General features: G+C 39.6%; 2 protein-coding genes across 2 annotated transcripts; both read left to right on the top strand.

Moving 5' to 3' along the window:
- The first annotated feature begins 2,967 nt into the window (after positions 1-2,967).
- On the top strand, positions 2,968-9,424 carry LOC148817423 (uncharacterized). Its single transcript, XM_088938089.1, has 5 exons — positions 2,968-3,066; positions 5,187-5,266; positions 5,836-6,688; positions 8,120-8,300; positions 8,743-9,424. Exons 2-5 carry the CDS (start codon positions 5,224-5,226, stop codon positions 8,944-8,946), a joined length of 1,281 nt encoding a protein of 426 aa, XP_088794215.1. The 5' UTR covers positions 2,968-3,066; positions 5,187-5,223; the 3' UTR covers positions 8,947-9,424.
- Positions 9,425-13,744: 4,320 nt separating this feature from the next.
- On the top strand, positions 13,745-17,220 carry LOC148817422 (uncharacterized). The gene is made up of 4 exons (XM_088938090.1): positions 13,745-13,778; positions 14,286-15,135; positions 15,753-15,933; positions 17,011-17,220. Exons 1-4 carry the CDS (start codon positions 13,775-13,777, stop codon positions 17,218-17,220), a joined length of 1,245 nt encoding a protein of 414 aa, XP_088794216.1. The 5' UTR covers positions 13,745-13,774.
- The last annotated feature ends 2,459 nt before the right edge of the window (positions 17,221-19,679 follow it).

Below are 19,679 nucleotides of genomic sequence, written 5' to 3'. Positions count from 1 at the left end.
GGGTGTGTGCAGTGTTATTCATTTAGTTAAGACTGGAAGGCTTTTTGCAAATTATACGCTGTTCTGCATAGTAAAATATAAAAAATTGGTTTATGTAAAAGAAATTCAGTGAGGTTCATGTGACTTGAAATGGTGTTCTTCAGTGAAAATAAACTATAAAAACAGGCTCCCTCCCCAAGCCCCGTCTTACTCCTCCATGACCTCTGTTTCTGTTCAGAACATTCCAAGTGCCATTGTTTAGCAACCAAGATAACTGTCACTTGGAGCCTCAGAATCCTTCATATTTGTTTTTCTATTGTTAAATATTTCATATTGATTTATTTATAAGATATTAAAAAATCAATCTGAAATTCTTCTTCATACCGTGTCCAGAATTAATTTAAGTACAGCAGCATCAGATGTGTAGAACATCTATTTCCCAACCTCTAGGGGTACACAGGAATGTGTATACTACCTGGGAAAATCCAAATGCCTTTATTATGAGAAAGAATAGACTGATAATCTAGTATACTGCATCACATTCATTGGTTGATCCATGCTTCATGATCCATGAAGGAGTGTGTAGGTTACTCATTTTTGCTGCCACCTGATCTCATCTGTCTTATGTAGTAATTTACCTTTTAAAGACCAATCCAGCCCCCTGGACAAAGTTACTCAATCTTAGTTACTCAGATAATTCAGGTTTTCTTCTGAGTACCTTGTTTAAAAAAGATTGCTTACCTAAAAAAATACAGTGCCTAACAAATGCAATCAGACCATTCTTGTTGTGTCCCATATTGCAAATTTAGAAAATCTGTGACTTAGACACATCTTTTTTTTAAACTTTAAAATTAATTCAAAAACTTGATGTCCAGACTGAAGACTTTAAAAATAAAAATTTGTTACAGTAAATGGGAGTTCATGTATAGCATACTGTATATTATGATTAAATGACGTCAAGAATTTATTATGAATTACTGACAGATGATTCTTATTGAACTTGGTTTTTGACAACTGTCTCAAACATCTGCTATACATCTGCTATAAACTCCATTTCACTTGGAATAATAATAATAATAACAATAATTGCTTACACTTATATAGCGCTTTTCTGGACACTCCACTCAAAGCACTTTACAGGTAATGGGGATCCACTCCACCACCACCAATGTGCAGCATCCACCTGGATGAATAACACAAACAACCACGAACGAAGCTTTTTGAAGAATAAACCTATAACTTGTTCATTTGCCGCCTACACATGCTGACGCAGCTACCCACCTGAATTATTATCTCCTAGATTTCTTTTTGCTTTCTTTTGCTTTTCTTGTAACGCACTTTGAGAAGATACTCAGACTGTCTCTGATGCTTTTACCTCCCCTCTTGTAAGCTTACGTCCTGCAATTGTTGTTTTATTTGGTTGAGCAGTTTGAAATGTTTTTGAGTTGTGTGGAGCTCTCTGTTGCAGTTTGTGGATATGTTTCCGTTAATGTGACTTTCTGTTTTTTCTGATTGCTTTCGGGGAGAGTGTGATGGGAAAAGAGGGACGATCAAGAAGAGAAAGAACGAGAACGCGGCAGGTGTAAATGTTATTGTTCAGCAATAAACCTTTACAGGAATATCTGTCTCCATGCAGTTCCCATCCGTACAGGCAGAGTGTTTAACCACCACCGCACAAACCCTACAGCTACACCCCCATGATATCCCTCCATTATACCCAAGCACCTAGTCTTCTTCAAACCAAGCCACTCTAGAGATCTTCATGGTCATTTTCAAATCATTTCATCTTCTGCTTTCCACTTCCTTCATATCTGTAGCTTCTGCGGTGAAGCCAACTCCTGCTGTGTACCCTTTTTTCTACTTATTCTGTGTCTCGTCCATCCAAGTGTCAGTTGGTTTATCTCTCCACTCTGATTGAGATTCCCAAACTAGCCTCTGAATTACTCAGAATTATTGTTTACTTTATGACCTTTCAGCTGTAATATTTGCAATCTGTGACCTCCAACAACAAGACCATAACGCTGTACCCAGTGCTGAAGTTGACAAGGTCACGGCATGCCTTTTTGATTCACTTCCTTTTCCCATTTACTGTTATCAGCCCCATTGGGAAAATATTCTGGAGAAAAGATATTGATAATTGATATACTGGCCCTTCCCCCATATGTCCTCTGTACCAAGTACCAACAGCCTCATTGGGAAACCAAGTACTGTATGTCATCACAAAAATCCTGCTGTACTCAAATGAAGGGAAATGTTTAAAACAAATAAACTGGTTATTATATAAATGAATCTTCTAAATTGAATATTATATAAATAGTATTATACAAAAAGTTAGAAAATAGATGTATGGATTATACACTTAACCCTTTAATTACAAAGGGACCCTACCAAACAGTTCCTGATTGTGACAAAAGAAATAGTTCTAATAAATTAGACTCTGTATCATACATATGTTTCCTTGTGAACTCATTGACAAATGGTATTAATTGATATGTTTAAATTAAGGGAGGAATTTACTGTTTGCATTTGTCTTAAGATAATAAATTTGTCATTCTTGTTGGGTATGATTTGGTTTAGTTTTTATTCAATATTTTATGTTACATATTAAAAACATTTTGAACATGTTGTTTCGCCACACTGTGTCTTTTATGAAGACACTGGACTGAAACTGCAGTCACATAAGTCATTTCGCAATCTTTACTGCAGTTCAAGAAATACTTCTGTTTCAATTTGGAAATCAAATTTTGGGGAAACAAATGAATTTCAGTTACATAAAAGCAGGAATATTAAAAAATGCAAACAGTTTCGATATACTGTACTTACAGAACTTGTTCTGCCTGCAAATGTGTCTTTAATGTGTTTTCAAGAAAAAAACTGATATCTGCATGTGAAAGGGGAGTGTTGAAGGATAATATCCAATCCAAAACGTTTTAAGGTGTTTTTAGTTTTATACTGTATGTATAAATACGAAGCTGAGGACAGGCATTTACAGTCAGAGAGGAAGCACTGACGAAATCGTTACCTTGATACTCATACCTGCTGGACCAAGTGTGATTCAAAAGCTGCTTTCTTCAGAGTGTAACCAAGGTAAGTTTCATTTCATAGCTGATGTGTTACAGGTCATCATTAGAGTGTTTTACAGTATTTTCTCCAATTTACAATTGTATAACCACCGTAAGTGTTGTGATTTGCCTTCAGAATGTTTTACTATACTATATCATAAGAATATCAAGAAAATACCATGGCAATGTTTCTGGGAATCATTACTATCCCACAGTACATTTACTTTAGTAAATGTCTGATACTGCTGTACACCATAATATTCCCAAGGGCAAGCGTTGTACATTACTGTTACCAATCCTATGTATAGTCCTACTGCATCTTGCTAGACTAAATGATAATCACTTAACTGTACAGTACATGTATCTGTCCTGTTCCTTGTTTCTCTGTGCTTTACTTGTTCTTCTGGTTTGTCTTGTTGTCTGGGGCTATATAGTTCCGGGTCTCACTTTCCTCTCGCTCGGTATTGGGATTGGTTGTAGAGAGGCTCGCCTCACCAGGTCGCCCCACATCCGCTACCTGAGGTCTTATGTCTCGTTCCGACTTCGCCCGATACCTTGAGCCCGGAGCAAACCCCCTTATTTGCTCTGTTCCTGCCGCTACACATAGGGTCCTCCCTTCTTGCCGGTCTCTCTCCACAGCTATACCCCAGATTCCGTGACAGTTAGAAAATGGATGGGCGGATAATATACTGTATATTTAATTATTTGATTTGCTTTATAAAACTTTAAGCAGTATTCCATCTTTTTCATAAACATTTTCTGCATCAGAGTCTTTAACTTAGTCACTTGCTATGGTTATTTTGGAAACGTTCTGGCATGCTCGTTTGAACTACCTAATGTTTATGATCATTATAAAATGATATAAAGCTATAATGTTTTCCATGAACACTTGGTGTCGTTATTGCTGTAATGGATAATGAAAAGCTTGTAGCTTCATTGAACCTTTTGTAGAAAATGGAAAAAGTAACACTAGTAGTTTTTAATTTAGCTCATCCAATTAGAGTGACATACTGTACTGTACTGTAAGTTATTCTTTGAAAGTCATTCAAATCACTTAAAACCTCTTTTTTGTTTTAAATAAGATATATTTTCTTATTGTTTCAAACAGTATATAAAGCCACTATGTACAATTCTAACAATAAATTGTCCGTTCTCTAATTACTATTAATTTATATTTCATTAAGAATAATTCTTTTACTGCATTTAATTAAAAAATGAAAAATGTCAGTTAGTGTTACTGTACAGTATGATTAGTGCAGGAAAGCACTAATGGGTTAATAAACATTTATTTGTTATGATTAAAATAGGATTTGTGCAAAAGCCACATTAAGATAGATTCACTGTGCCACCTGGCAATTCTAGAGAGTAATGTAGTCCTGCATCAGATTATGTGAAAATCTAAAAAATGTTGGATTCTGAAAATTGTCTTTTGTGGTTATTAAAATAGGTATCTGGAAAAAACATACAGGCACAGCCATGTTTGATAATCAAGTCACATTATATGGACATACAGTACACAACACATATAGTGCTAATAGGAATTTTACATAGTTACACAATGTTTCCAAACTAAGACATTTTGTGACCTAATAGCCTGAAATCAAGACACATTTAATTAAAATGTATTTAATGTAAGTTACAACCTCCAAGTGCAATGTAAATGCTCAAACAGAAAAGTAATTATAATTGAAAATCTAGAAAAAAATTTTTTATAAGTGCATACACCCCTTGGTAATACTATAGCAGTTGTAAATTAGGAAGGAGTGAACTGTGTATTGTTTATGTATAGTTTCTCACAGTGTACTTGTCTTCACCTCACTGCTGTCTTAAGAACTTATCTATATATGATTGATTTTGCTCATTTCTTCCTACAAATATAGCTTCAATCCACACTAGCATAACAATTAAAAATTAAGAAATTAATTATTAATTGCCTCTGACACAACCCGCTTGATGTATCAGAATAAAAGTCTCAAGGGGAAAATTAACACAGAATGCAGTTGGTAGTTTGGCATACTGTATATTTGTGGTACTGTAGATGTAACATGCATTATTAGAATATTAGGAAACTTCTAAGTAGTAAGTACCTACTTGTAAGTTATGTGAAAAATAATGTTATTTTGTGTATGGAATTCTGTTTTGCAGACAGACAGAAAGTTGACCTCATCTTCAGAAAGAGACCATGTCTGACCAGGTTAAGACTTCAGGAGCAGCAGACAATATGTGTGAGTATGAAGAGAACTGACATTGTTTCACAGATAAACTGTATATGCAAATCTACAGGAGCTGTCTGAAGGGATAAAATGGGCACTCAGGGCACCATCAACTCCCATGACAGTGAGCTCAAAGGCTGAGACTCCGATATCAATGACTCAGAAATTAATCTTGAATCTGATCTTCACGAATTACTCTATAATGTCAAGATTGAAGGTTTCAAAGTTCCAGAATTTTTTAACATGTCATGTAAAAGAAAACACCTGAAAGAGCTCTACAGCCAGATAACATTTAGATTCTAAACAGTTCACTTAGAATAATAAATACTGTATGTAAAACAATTTCAAGTTTCTCACTGAATGTTTTGATTAATTATTTTCCCACTTTAGGAGACAACCAAATCCTAATAAACCATTACACTCTGTCCTTTTTTCTTATTGCTTTGTTTTCATTAGTTAGATTTTATATTAAATGTATTACTATTATATAATGGTCTTTTAAAGATTAGGATATTTGAAGTTGGTGAAATTGGTTATTTTGTTCACTATTTGATTATAAAAGTTATTTTTTTATTGGGAAGGTATGGTGCTGTTTGCCATGGAAAGATCAGGGCGTATCAAGATTGGACTGCCCCCAAATAATTACAATGACAACTTCAGTGAGTATTCGAAATATGTGGGAAATCTGCAAGGCATCTCTCACGTCGCCTTCAGCCCTCAAGGAACAATGTTTGCAGTCCGTGATGCACAGCTGTATTCTGGGTCTCCTCCAGCGAATCCAGATGAGAACTGGCTGAAGCAGAAAGCTCGGTGTGTAGGAAGGTCTGGGTGGGATCAAGTTCATTCCCTCTTCTTCCATCCAAACGGCACACTCTATGTTGTCATGAAGAGTGGTGAACTGTACAGGGGTCCCCCTCCTGAGAATGAGTACGTGTCCTGGATGTACAGGGTTGCTACGAAGATAGGAACTGGAGGATGGTGCTTCCCTTCTCTGTTCTTTGACCCTGCGGGTATCCTGTATACTGTGACCACAGAAGGGAAGCTGCTTAAAGGAAGCCCTCCGAATGATATGAACTACAACTGGTATAAAAACAGTGAAATTATTGGATCTGGAGGCTGGACAGAACTTACCCATTTCATGGCCTTCTCTCCTGATGGCAATCTGTGGTGTGTCTCCAAGAATGGAGGGAAGATCTACACTGCCCCACCACCCAGGTTTGCAAGTGATAACTGGATTGGAAGAGCCCAGAATCTTGGATCTGGCTACAATCAATTCCCAATCCTCGCCCTCACGCAAGATAAAACCATAAGTCAAATTTTAAGTTTGGATTTCTCTGTTAAAGATGCAAAGATTCTTTCAAAAGAGCCTCTGACAGTTGGGCAACATGACTGTGACAACTCTACTGGCTCTGTTCCTTACACTGCAACTTTCCAGTAAGTGCTGCATTCTAAGTTGTATTTTCATTGTTCTGTATATCACAAAATACACAATGCTTACAAAAAATACACACAAAATACACTGCCAATAGATCTAAAACTTAAATTGTGGGACTGCTGGTAATCATTTGGCAAACTTAACACAAAGATGTTTAAGGGTAACAAAATTTGAATTTAATGATGTCTGAAAATTTATTTTGAGATATTATGAAATGAAAAATCTACCTTTAGATTCATTTCTACATATATGTTCAACTCTAACCTGTCAGTAAATCACTTGACTCTCAATTTGACTTTAAGAAATTTAAAAAATGTTATAGAAGTGGGTATGAAGAATCACCACACTGCAACACAACTGGCAGCCCAGCAGGTGTGAGCCTGGCCAGTACCTGTATGGGAGACCTCCTGAGAAAGCTAAGGTTGCTGCTGGAAGAGGTGTTAGTGGGACCAGTGGGGGGTGCCCACCCTGCAGTCTGTGTGGGTCCTAATGCCCCAGTATAGTGACAGGGACACTATAATGTGAGATGGAAGAGACATAAAACCGATGCCCTGACTCTCTGTGGTCATTAAAAATAACAGGGTGTTTCTCAAAAAGTGTAGGGGTGTTACCCTGGTGTCCTGGACAAATTTCAGATTGGCATTTAACAATCATGGCCTCCCAGTAATCTCCATCTATGAACTGGCCTCATCTCTCTGTTCTCCTCCCCACTGAGAGCTGCTGTGTGATGAGTGTATTGGTACACTCTGGCAGAGCTACTCATTGGTGGTAGTGGAGGGGAGTCCTTGTTACTTGTAATCATCATCATCGTCATCATCAATGTACTGCAATACATTTGAAAAACTATCAACTTACCTTCCTGTCCATTCTATAAATGCTGAATTTAATGATGATGTCATGAGGGTATTTTCGGGCTTGAGGAGAATTAGAATGTGTGACAGGAAAGATGAAGGAACACCAGCAGAAGATACAAAAATTACTAACATTGCAAAACAACAGACAAAAACTTGCAAAGCAACTACTTCTAAATTGTTGAATCCTGAGTTTGTCTCTAGCTCAGTCCTCCTTCGTGAGGATTTTGCATGTTCTTCTCATGGTGAATGGCTTTACTTAGATAAATACTTTATTGATCCCGTGAGGGAAATTGCAAATGCACCATCAGCTGTCTGTGACTGGGAGGTTCCACACCTGGAGAGTGTCAGCAGGTTTGGGTAAGCTTTAGTCAGCCACAATTTGAGCAAGTAGTAACAACATGAAAAAACCCTCTCTTGCCATCTTCACTATCTCTGAAGTTCAAGAAATTCACCCGGCTGGTATGTCAGGCGAGTACTTGCACAAGTCCTCCTTCTCCCTGTGTGGTGCAGCCAGGTTGATACAGTCTGCAGCTTTGAAACAAGGAGTTGTAAAATAGAATGTGATTTTTTTTTCAGGTTTTCTGAAACTATTACGTTGGAAAGCTCTTTCGCCCATTCTCATGAATTTACTGTGGCAGTTGGAGCATCAACAACTTTTAAAGCTGGAATCCCATTGTTGGCTGCGAATGAAACCACAGTTTCTATCAATGCCAGTACTACTCACAACTGGAGTTTTACAGAGACAGAAAGGAAAGAGGTACAGTATGTTCCCAGTACTAGAATAAGCTATTGAAGATGAATGGTGCCTTTAAGCCCCCTGGGCTGTTACTCAAAGAAATTGAGCAAGACATCGCTTTTTTCTATATGTGGAATGGAAGAAGAAAACAGGGCACTTGACTAACATGGAGACTTTGATACGAGAACACTGTTGTTATGCACATTTTAACTACAACCTAACTACACTCCTTAAATTGCCTTGTTTTTTTATTAAGTTCAAGCGCATCTAAAAAAGGCTCTACAGATGAAACACTGTCTCTTTTCTTTCCCTTTCAGCATGGAATAAACCTTTACCTCTTCCTTTGTTTTTTTATTGCCATAACCAGTGAACTGGTTTAGCTTACTGGTTTTCAATGATGTATTTGCCACTGTTTTCTGAAAGCAGAGACCCCAGCCAATGGCTTTTGCTTCTTTCATTGCAGATTGTTAATACATCCAGCCTGAGTGCTACAGTGCCCCCTGGGGAGGCTGTGAGATTCAAGGCTGTAGTCCAGAAGGGGATCATTGATGTTCCTTACACAGCGAAGGTGCTCACTGTCTTCGGACACCAGGCCACTATCACTGGGACATGGACCGGAGCTTCAGTTTCGAAAGTGGCAATAAAGGAAGAGCCTATCGTTAACTAAAACAGTTTAGTAGTTACATGCATGCAGATACTTTACCTTACAGAGCATTTATATAGGCAAATGCCAGTAATTTAACATTCAAAGCTATTTAGCTTTTGCTGTTATCTAGTAAAATGAGTATTTCCTTCAACATCATAAGTATACTAATTTGCTTAATTTCTTCTGATCAAGGAATTTGTTTGAGTAAATTTATCTTTTAGTCTACAATTTGATATGATAATTAGAACTAATTTTATGTCAAGCTATTTGTTTTGGATTGTTCAGAGCTAATGCATTTAATCATCTTCAGTATACGGTACTTGGGTTTTTTCCTTAATTTTTGTAATAATTAAAAAATGATGATTAAATAATTTCATTAAATTATGATAATATTAAACTTCATTTCAATAATCATTTTGGTGCCTGGAACATATTTAGTATTTTTGTAATACTAAATATTTTTAAATGATAAGTGTGTCAATAAAATATTTGAAGGGTGTATGTTTTCTGCTTGTCTCTCTTTTGTCTTGTTGACTACCAGTGTCCAATTCCAGTCCTGCAGAGCCCGAGTGCAGTTAGTTTTCTGGGTTACCTCTTTCTAAAGTTTGGCATTTAATAAACCAAGCCCTGGTTCTTGAAGGCTAAAACGTGAATTCAACTTTTTTAAAGGAGTTTATGATGAAAGCTCAGCTGTCTGTAATTTGTAATTAATCAGGATGTCACTTTCTCACTCAACCATCATAGATACTGTACATTATCTCCCTCTGTCCCTTACATTTGTCTTTTACATCCTTCTTCCACCCCATCTCCACCTCTGCAGCTACCCCTTGGTCAGAGTTCTCTCTGCATGGCCTCCCAGAAGGACTCTAGCCTCCTTGTCCTATGTCAGGAGGTTATCCCTGAGCCAAGTGGGCTAAGTTAACTTAACTTTCATTACTCTACCTAATAGTTAAATCTCTGTCACGGGAGCCGGTTCTCCCGTGAAATGCATAGTTAAAGACTCTATGCGAGACGGTATAATCCGGAAGTAACTGGAGTAGGACATCAGGTAGGACACAGCAGGATCAGGGCGGGTGGAAACATAGGGGGTGGTGACGGCAGTTATCTGGTGCAGGGGGGGAGTGCAGTGTCCGAAAGGAAGTCCAGTAGGGGAAATCAGGGTGCAGTCCAAGGTCCAGGTGCCGGGAGATCCATCCAAGACAGACACAGGGAACAGGGAACGAGGAATACAGATTGTTAAAACATTGACAGGACAAGGCGCTCCGAGCCCCAGGCTCAGAAGGTCAGGACACCGTGGTGAAGCCTGTGCTCTCGGGCCACTCCTGTGCCCATTGGCAGGCGGGGTCCTGGGTGTCCGTCTTCCAAAGCTGAGCCCAGAACTATGGAGATGCCGGGCTTAAGTAGGGAAAAGCGGATAAGACACAGCTGGGACAAATAAAACTGGCAACACATTGAAAAAGGTAGTAGCGCCCTCTAGAGGAGGGATGATGGCCATCACAATCTCTTAGAAATCAGGATGCTATGAAATGAATGGGAACCTCCCTTTTCTATAAAATCCATTCACTAACCAGTAGATTGTGTTTGTAACCCAGGGGTTCTCTATATAGGAAATCCGAGTTTCCTAAAAACAGTAGAATGGCAAGTTCTCTTAACAAAGTTCAAATACTGAACTTGAATCTGGTCGTAAAATCTGATTAGAACAAGGAGCTTTAGTCTTCTGTCTTCCTTTCTGTCTTCTCATTCTCTTCTCTTCTCTCTGCTCCTACTTTTCTGTTCTCTCTGTACCTGCCAGTTTTTCTTTTTCCTCTGTTCCTTCAATTAATTTATGGTTTCCACATTATTAGAAACCACTGAAGAACTTAGACCCTATCCTCTACAGGAAGATCTACTGCTTTATTGAACAAATGCAATGCCTCTGGGGTTTCCTTCTTTGGTACATTGGATCAGGGGCATGGAGAGGGCACAAACTATGCATGCCACTCCTCTAAGCCTGATACAGTGATATGCTTTCTCTCCATGAAAGAGAAGGCAAAACTTCATGCTTACTCAGAAGTGCTTCATTTTTAAACACATTGCGTGGTCGTGCACTATAATCTAGATATACTATCTCATGAGAGAGAGGGCAACTCCCTCTCAGTCCTTTGTGAACTGAGTTGCTTAAATTCCTCCCTGATTTATTTCAGTGCTGCAAATGGGTGGCTTTCATGGTTCAAGGGTATGAATGTTTCCTGGTTGTATATATGGGTAACCTACTACCTATAATAGAAAGCTTTTCTGTGATGCAACCCATTGATTTTTCAATATTGAATGTATCCCTCTTCTTCCATCCAGGAGGCAGCCTCTAAGATGTGGTAAAAAGTTGTGAATTTTACAAGGGTCCCCCTCTGCTCTGTAACATATATTTTGTATTCAAATTAAAGTTTCAAAAATTGTTCCTGTAAAATGAGATGGCTTGAAGTTAGTTCAGTACATTTTCACTTTCCAAATCATATCCATTTTGATGCTTCCCTGACTCCTTGCTTTGCCATAGTATTTCATTACAAAATTAATGACCCAGAGTGCATAAAACAGCTTGCAGTTTTGTGTTTCACTAGGGTATGCAAGAAACAATGTTCATTATACCACCCCACAAATTGCACAGTGTCCCTTTAATTAGTTAAAAACGTAATTCGGACACGTCTGTAAAACAGCTTGCACAATTAGTATATTAACGCCCCTTGAGTCTTTTTGTTTAGTAATGATTTGTTGTGTTATTACAACATATTGTAAGAGATAGGACACTAGGCACTACCTTTAGTGGTTTTTTAAAATAGAAAGTTGGCAAAACACAAGCAGGCAAAGGCATATTTGATAATTAGGTCATTTTACATGGACATACACAACACATGCTGTACACATCATTTCAAACTGCAGGTAATTGCTCGCTGTTGTACTGCCCAGTTTATAGAAACTCTATATGCTTATAGAAAGTCAAAACACCGTTTCCAACTTAACACATTTTGCGAAATTGCAAACAAGACACATTCAATCAGAATGTATTTCACGTTCATTTATATACTGTAACACACAACCCCAAGTGAAAGGCAAACATTCTGAAAAGTCATTACAAATGAAAATCTCGGAAAATGGGTTTTATAACTGTACACAGCCCTTAGTAATAGGACCTGTAAATTAAGAAGGAATTCACTGTGTACTGTTTCGGTACACTTGCTTGCACTCTATCTTCACCTCACTGCTGTGTTTTAAGATCTTATCTACGTAAAGTATGACTGATTCTGATCATTTTGTTCTGCAATTAAAGCCTCAACACTTTTTTTACCCCAGTGATCGCCCTGCGTTTGCTGCTTCCTGAACCTGCGCTAGTTTAACAGCTGCTTCTGACAAAATGTGATGTGAAGATTAATCTGTACTTCGAATTTAGAAAAATGATCTGTATCTGTGGGTTATATATTTATTGGGTTATATTAAAAAAATATCATTACATACACACGTATTACACAGCGTGCCTTTAATTTGTCAGCAATGTAATTCGGGAGTTCTATTAAACATTTTGTATTTTTGTATATTTGAAACAAACACAGTAAAGCTCTGTTTGACAATATATGCAGTACAGAATCACAAGCTCAAGGGCGCTATTGACCTGATTCTACAATCTTTGTCATAGTCGCTGGCTCACCGGGTTTGTGTAGACTTGTGATGTGGAATGAGACTCTCTGTACACAGTCCACGCTCAGACTGATCCACACGTATATATTTATATACAGCTCACATTCGTAAACGGAGCATTTCAAACTGCGGGTATTTTCTCGTTGTTGTACTGCACTACAGTGCGATGTTGGCTGTCCTTATCTTGTGCGCCATCTCTTGCATCTGATTCAATATTGAAAACCCGTGACACTTTGCTTTATTTAGGGTATAATGATCGTCTGTCTGGCGTCATTGGTCTGTGTTACACACACGAGGCGGAGCTCAGGGTTTAAAAGAGGGGGCAGCTATACAAGCTGCCTGGTTGGTTGTTTTAGGGTTGGGGAGTTGAGGTTGAAAGGCGGCAGATACAGGTCCACCGTGAGTCCTGTATGTTGTTTTAAGAAGCGTTTTAATATTTATTTTTAGCTTTGTTGAACGAAAGAGTTGTGTATTGTTTTGGTGTGCACCCGTCCCTGGATTTATAAGCATAAACTTTCCGAGTTTTAGCTATAGCTAAGCATGTGTTTTAACGCGTTTTTCGCGTTTCCGAAAAATTCCCAAAAAGGGAATCTTTCATAGTCTAACGGAAAGTGCTATCCTGACCTCTCAAGCAGTTCATCAGTGCGTCTGTGTTTTTATTACTTTAATACTGTAGGGGCAAATAGAATGTCTACTATATCCTAAGGAAGTACACTCCCAATGATGGGTTTTTTTTTCTCGGAGTTCTGGAGAGGGCTTTCAGTTGCCCGAGGTTAAGAAAAGTGTGAAGGTCAGAGTAACGTGAATTGTCACCTTCAGAACAGCGTGAGGGACTAGTGTACTTCCCTGCTCTTCGCTTTTTTTAAGATCTGTTCATTTTTTATTAAATTTGTCACAATTATGCCCCCTACTGTTTTTCACGGTGTTCTGCTATTCTCGCTCAAGGAATAGTTGCTGCTGATTTTTGATTGACTCAAAGATAATTGGCTGGGAAGATGTATTTTTATATTGTTAAAGTGCCCATTTTAATATGGGCATCCCTATGAGAAAAGGGATCACTCTTAAAATAACTACTTTGGCTGTGGAACTGTTTTGCAGGTGCATAGAACACTTACCTCCTCTTCAGCAAGAAACATCTTAACCTCAACTGTCTGACCAGGTTAAGACTTCAGCAGCAGACAATATGAGTGAGTATGTGGAGCTATGGTGCTGTTTAGGTACCAGAACCATCTTGATCTTCCAGATTGGGTTGCCAGTTTGACAGCTGCTCAGTGGTCATCTTGAACCTGGACTTGGTGTTGCAGTAATGCTTGAAAGCTCACAGGGTTTGCCTTCTCTTTCAGTCTTGAAAAGTGCTTCATTTGTAACTAGAGGATACTGTATCTACATTGCTCCTGACTAACCAATGCCATCTCATTAATGAGACAGGGGGTCCATTCCTTTATGGCCTGAGGTGCTTTGGTGGTGCAAATGGGTGGCTTTCATGGCTCAAGGGTGTGAGTGTTTCCTGGATGTGTGTATGGGTAACCTAGTGGTGTTGGGCTGGATTGTGAAAGGATGGGTTTTCCCCTCCATAGTAGGCTGCACTAGAAACCTTGATTGTATTGTGCATGAAAAGCAGTTGAGGCTGTGAGAATCAGCTGAGACCTACTGTAAATGTTGTGATGGATCTCTTTCCATATTTGTGTTCATAGGCGTGTTGCTGTTTGGTGTGGAGAGCTCAGGATTTGCCCAGATAGGATTACCCCCAGTTGACTACAATGAAAGCTTTTTTTATCATGCGAAGCATGTTGGAAACCTGAAAGACTTCTCTCACATCCTGTTCACTCCGACTGGGATAATGTTTGCAGTCCGTAATGCAGACATATATGCAGGGTCTCCTCCAGTGAATCCGGACGGAGACTGGCTGACTACAGCCAAGAAAGTTGGCAAAGGAGAATGGGATCAGTTTCACTCCCTCTTCTTCCATCCAGAAGGCAGCCTCTATGCTGTGACAAAAAGTGGGGAATTCTACAAGGGTCCCCCTCCTGAGAATGAGTATGTGTCCTGGAGGCACAGGGTTGCTACAAAGATAGGAACTGGAGGATGGCTTCTCCCTTTTCTGTTCTTTGACCCTGAGGGTATCCTGTATGCTGTGACATTTAAAGGGAAGCTGGTTAAAGGAAAACCTCCAAGTCACATGAATCAAGACTGGATCAGTAGTGCTGAAACTGTTGGAACTGGAGGCTGGGCAGAACTTGCCTATTTCATGGCCTTCTCTCCTGATGGCAATCTGTGGTGTGTCGCCAAGCGTAAAGGAAGGATCTACTCTGCTCCACCGCCAAAGTTTGCCACCGACAACTGGCTTGAAAGAGCCCGGAACCTTGGCATTGGCTACAATCGCTACCAGATACTTGCCTTCACGCAAGATAAAACCATTAGCAAAATCTTAAGCTTGGATTTTGAAGTCAACATTGCAAAGATCCTTTCCAATGTCCCTCTGACCGTCGGGCAACATGACTGTGACAACACTGCAGGCACTGTTCCCTACACTGCCACTTTCCAGTAAGTTGATCATTCTTGATGCTTTTTATGGTGCAAGCTGGCCTTCCCACACAGGGAGACCCTAAAAGCCAGCATTTAGAGGTGTCTGAAACTGTATTCCAAGGTCTTGTAGAACAACCAAAGCTCTTCCTTCAAATTTGTGGAACCATGTTGGTCCCTGTAAATGTGTGGAGATGTGAGGCAATTGCACTCTGCTCCAGCATCCAGGATTCAGTTCTGCCTCAGTCCAGTTCTGAGCTCTTGGTGTTCTGAAAACCTTCCTGTACATCCACATACTTGACTTCATTTGACGTCGTTCAAATGAAGACCTTAACTTCCTGCATCTTCTAAAATTGCAGTTGAACAACTCAAGAGCTGACGGCAACAGCTTATCTTTTAGGTTCTTGATTTAGAAACCAATTCCAAGAACACGCCTGCACAGATGTGCTGGTTCTGGGCAATATTATCTACTCATTTCCTTTGTGACTTCTGAAATATTGGCTATCAGGTGTGGAAAGGGCTCTTGAGCCCAAACTCAAATTTCTGGATCACTCTGTAGTCCACAACCTACTATACAATATTTCTTCTTTACAGCTTGACAGAATGGTAAATAATGCATTTCATGTTCAACTGGTTAGGTTTTCAGAGTCTCTTACCTTGGAAAGCTCCTTTTCCCATGAGCATGGATTTACTGTGGCAATTGGGGCATCGACAACCTTCAAGGCTGGAATCCCAGTGATTGCGGCGAATGAAACTACGGTCACCTTGGATGTCAGTACAAGTCACACCTGGAGCTTTACAGAGACCGAAAGGAAAGAGGTGGGTTTTCAGTGCTGAATATTCCTAAATGGAAATGCTCATTAGCTCAACGTGCTCAATTAAGGCAAGATGGTTGCAGTGAGGTGTACAGAACATGTAGTTCTATATTCAGAGAATATAGACTTCTATTTTGCATTCCCTTCAAGCTATTCATCTAGCAGCATCCAAATAGACTGGGGGACTCTTGGGTGACCTCACTGAATACTTAACACTTTAGTTTACACCTTCCTTTTCTTGACATGACAACTGAAATAGAAGAGATTGAGAATTAAGCTAATTTATGGTTTTGCTTGAGTGCCCACTATCCAACTTCAAAATGAACATCCAAGAGCATTTTCTGAGTAGTTACAAAAGGCTGGTAGAATACAATCGGCCCCTGGTAATTTCTCTTCTAGACGCTTAAAGAGGAACTGTAACCATTTCTTAAGACTTTGCCTCTGTCACTATTGGTCTTCCTGAAGCATGTGAACAGTGGAGTAAAATATTCAGTTACTTTGGTTCTGTGTTTTCTACATATTCCCTCTTCTCTCTAAGGTATTTCCTCTGCTTTTTGTAGTACTGGAAAATGCCTTTTCCCTTGTGATCCTTTTCAGTGGTGATCGCTAACCTGGCCAGGAAAACTACAGTATATCTATTGTACCACAGGTTTTGCACTTCCTACTTGGGGTGGGGAAGGTGTCTGAAATACTCTTAAAAATGTTGACTCTGTAATTTGAGTCAAATCCTTAAAGAAAATCCCTTTATAAGCAGGGACTAGTTCCTGCTCATTAACATAAACTGGTGGGAATCAAGAATGGTTGGATTATTATTCACAACACCCTGTTTTGCCTGCAGTTCTTCTAATTGGAGCTCAAACTTCATGCCTGGGTAGCTTGCTCCAGAATCTGCTTGGTAACTTCCCAAACTCCCATGTACATGGATAATAGGGGCGGAGGGGAAGAATAGCCCCGTAGTCGTAGAAATCAAATATTCTTCCCTTACAATTAAATCTATCCCCTCCCCCCCCCCAGGCTTCTTTCTAATTGTACTTCCAAAAGTGAACATGCCAGGTGTTGAATTGCTGTTTTGTTTCTGAAGGTTGTTGAGAGCTCTACCTTGAGCAGCACTGTGCCCCCTGGGAAGGCAGTGAGGTTCAAGGCTGTTGTCCAGAAGGGAACCCTGGATGTTCCTTACAAAGCAAAGGTGACCACCATCTTTGGATATGAAACCACTATTACTGGAAGATGGATTGGAGCTTCAGTGTCCAGAGTGAGAATAAAGGAAGAAAGCCTTGACCTCAAAAAGTAGCCATAGATCTTGCAAAGAGCTGTATGAAGCGTATTCTTCAATAAATAGGCAAATACTAGCAGTTGTGAAATTGTATTTGTTCTTCATAATCTGCTTTTGTGCCATCTAAGAATATAAATACCATATGCAGTGCTGTCCATAAGTATTTGGACAGTGACAATTTTTGGTTTGGCTCTGTACACCAGCACATTGGATTTGAAACAATGACTATGAGGCTAAAATGCAGAATGTAAGCTTTAATTTGAAGGTATTCAAATCCCTCTTGGGTGAACCATATACTGTAGGAATCGCAGCCTGCTTTAATGGCATTTACACTTCTTTGGTCCTCATGTTTAGAGAGGACGACAACAAACGCCCGGTGCAAATGCCACATCTAAAATAGACTCTAGACCTTTTGTTGGCTCTCTGCACATGAGTTGGCTCACTGTAGAACTCATGATGCAACATGCAGATGGCCAAGAAACAACTGGGCAGCCAATTGTCCATTTACTTTTGGTCCCATGAAATGGGAGGACTATGTATAAAAAGGAGCTGTGATTCCTATATGGGTCACCCAATATATATGTAAATACCCTCAAATCTAAAGCTGACATTGTGCACTTTAATCTCATTGTTTTATTTCAAATCCAATGTGCTAGAGTATGGAGCCAAAACAACAAAAATTGTCACTGTCCAAATACTTACTGTAGAAACCAAGAAATTCGAGCCTGAAGTGTTTTTGTCCAGCCAAGCTTTATTGTATGCATACAATGAACCACAATAAGCACAGAACGGTTATAGTACCTATTGTAGCTCAAAGTGGATATGGTCCTCCAGAACTTATATATACACATTTCCCCCCCCCCCCCCCCCCCTCTTGTCTTTGATGTAACCAAAGGAAATGGAAACCATTCTTTATCGGGAGTTTAGTGTAAACATTTACCATTTGGGTAAACAAAACAGAAAATGCATGCCCCAGACAGAATCGGGCCTTACAGCACCTAGAGAATGCCTGCCCGGGACAGAATCAGGCCTCACAGCACTTACCCACAACTGCACTGGTGCCTCCCTCGGGCCAGGGAATTTCTGCTTGCTCGGCAAACTTATACTTAGGCTGTACTTGCTGGACAAGGGAGCCTCCCCACCACAGCACAAGAGAGTAGGGACTTTTGGAAAGAGGAGTCCTTACCTCTGATTTTGCGCACAGAATGCCGTCTCGGGTGCTGGGTGGGAAAGTCTCGTGTCGTTGGAGTACCCTGCTCGTAGCGCCAAATTCTAGAAACCAAGAAATTTGAGCCTGAAGTGTTCGTTCGTCCAGCCAAGCTTTATTGTATGCATACAGGGAACCACAATAAGCACCATAACAGTTATAGTACCTATCCTAGCTCAAAGTGGATATGGTCCTACAAAACTTATATATACACGTTTCCCCCCCATCCTGTGTTTTCTATAACCGAAGGAAATAGAAACCTTCCTTTGTCATCAGGAGTTTAGTGTAAACATTTATCATTATGGTAAACATTCACCATTTGGGGGTAAGTACAGGGGGAGGAAAAGCCTTTGTGATCAAGCAGGCGTGATGATTACAGTTCAGCATGTAAAAGCTATTAGCAGGCTCCATCAATCCCCCCTTAGAAAATAGGAACATAGCTTCCATTTTTCAACAAAAATCTCTAGAGTTAGAGTCTGCTAACTTTACTTCATACTTGTGTACTATCCTAACATTTGTATTGATGGTGATGCGGTGACATATAGCAGTGATTGTACTCTTAATACATGTGACTATAACAATTATACACACAAACAACACTACTCCTAAAAACAAAAAATAAAAATAGTCTTTCTGTTGTGGATTCCACCGGAGGTTGGATACGTCGACAGAAGGAGGCATGAATCCAGTGGTCCTTCCTCTGGACTTTCACAGTGTGTCATCAGCAGCATTTGGTACGGCCCCTCCCACTCAGCCTGAAGCGTCTGGGATGGTATCTTTTTAATCCACACCCAGCTCTCCCGGCTATAGGTCGTGGCCTCCAGGAATGGTCTTTCCCCAGGCCGCCTTTACTTGGTGGGTGGTGAGGCCATTCTTTTTCCACTCTATACTCTTTCCAGGATAGTTCATCATCTCTTCACATCCACAATAGACCATACAGAAGTCACTATTACTGATAAGACTTCCTCCATGTCTTTCTCATGTCGTTTCTAAAAGTAAATTAAAGCCTCACTGCTGTTTTAAGATCTTCTCTAAGTACAGTATGACTGATTCTGATCATTTCGTTCTGCAATTAAAGCCTCAACATTTTTTTACCCCAATGATCGCCCTGTGTTTGTTGCTTCCTGAACCCGCGCTAGTTTAACAGCTGCTTCTGACAAAATCCATCTGTGTGGCGTATCAGAATAACGGTGTCAAGGGGAAGACTAATCTGTACTTCAAACTTAGAAAAATGATCTATGTGTGGGTTATATATTAGGTTATATTACAA

This window comes from Atractosteus spatula, chromosome 20 (assembly GCF_055471065.1).
Source record: "Atractosteus spatula isolate fAtrSpa1 chromosome 20, fAtrSpa1.hap1, whole genome shotgun sequence".
Lineage (NCBI taxonomy): Eukaryota > Metazoa > Chordata > Actinopteri > Semionotiformes > Lepisosteidae > Atractosteus > Atractosteus spatula.
This window is presented reverse-complemented; position numbering and strand designations above follow the sequence as displayed.

Excerpts from the sequence above, each read along its gene's own strand:
- LOC148817422 (XM_088938090.1), top strand. Across the intron at positions 15,136-15,752 it reads CCCTACACTGCCACTTTCCA|GTTTTCAGAGTCTCTTACCT; the intron begins GTAAGTTGATCA and ends TCAACTGGTTAG. Across the intron at positions 15,934-17,010 it reads CAGAGACCGAAAGGAAAGAG|GTTGTTGAGAGCTCTACCTT; the intron begins GTGGGTTTTCAG and ends TTGTTTCTGAAG.
- LOC148817423 (XM_088938089.1), top strand. The coding sequence starts at position 5,224 with ATGTCTGACCAGGTTAAGACTTCAGGAGCAGCAGACAATATGT. Across the intron at positions 5,267-5,835 it reads AGGAGCAGCAGACAATATGT|GTATGGTGCTGTTTGCCATG; the intron begins GTGAGTATGAAG and ends TTTATTGGGAAG. Across the intron at positions 8,301-8,742 it reads CAGAGACAGAAAGGAAAGAG|ATTGTTAATACATCCAGCCT; the intron begins GTACAGTATGTT and ends CTTTCATTGCAG.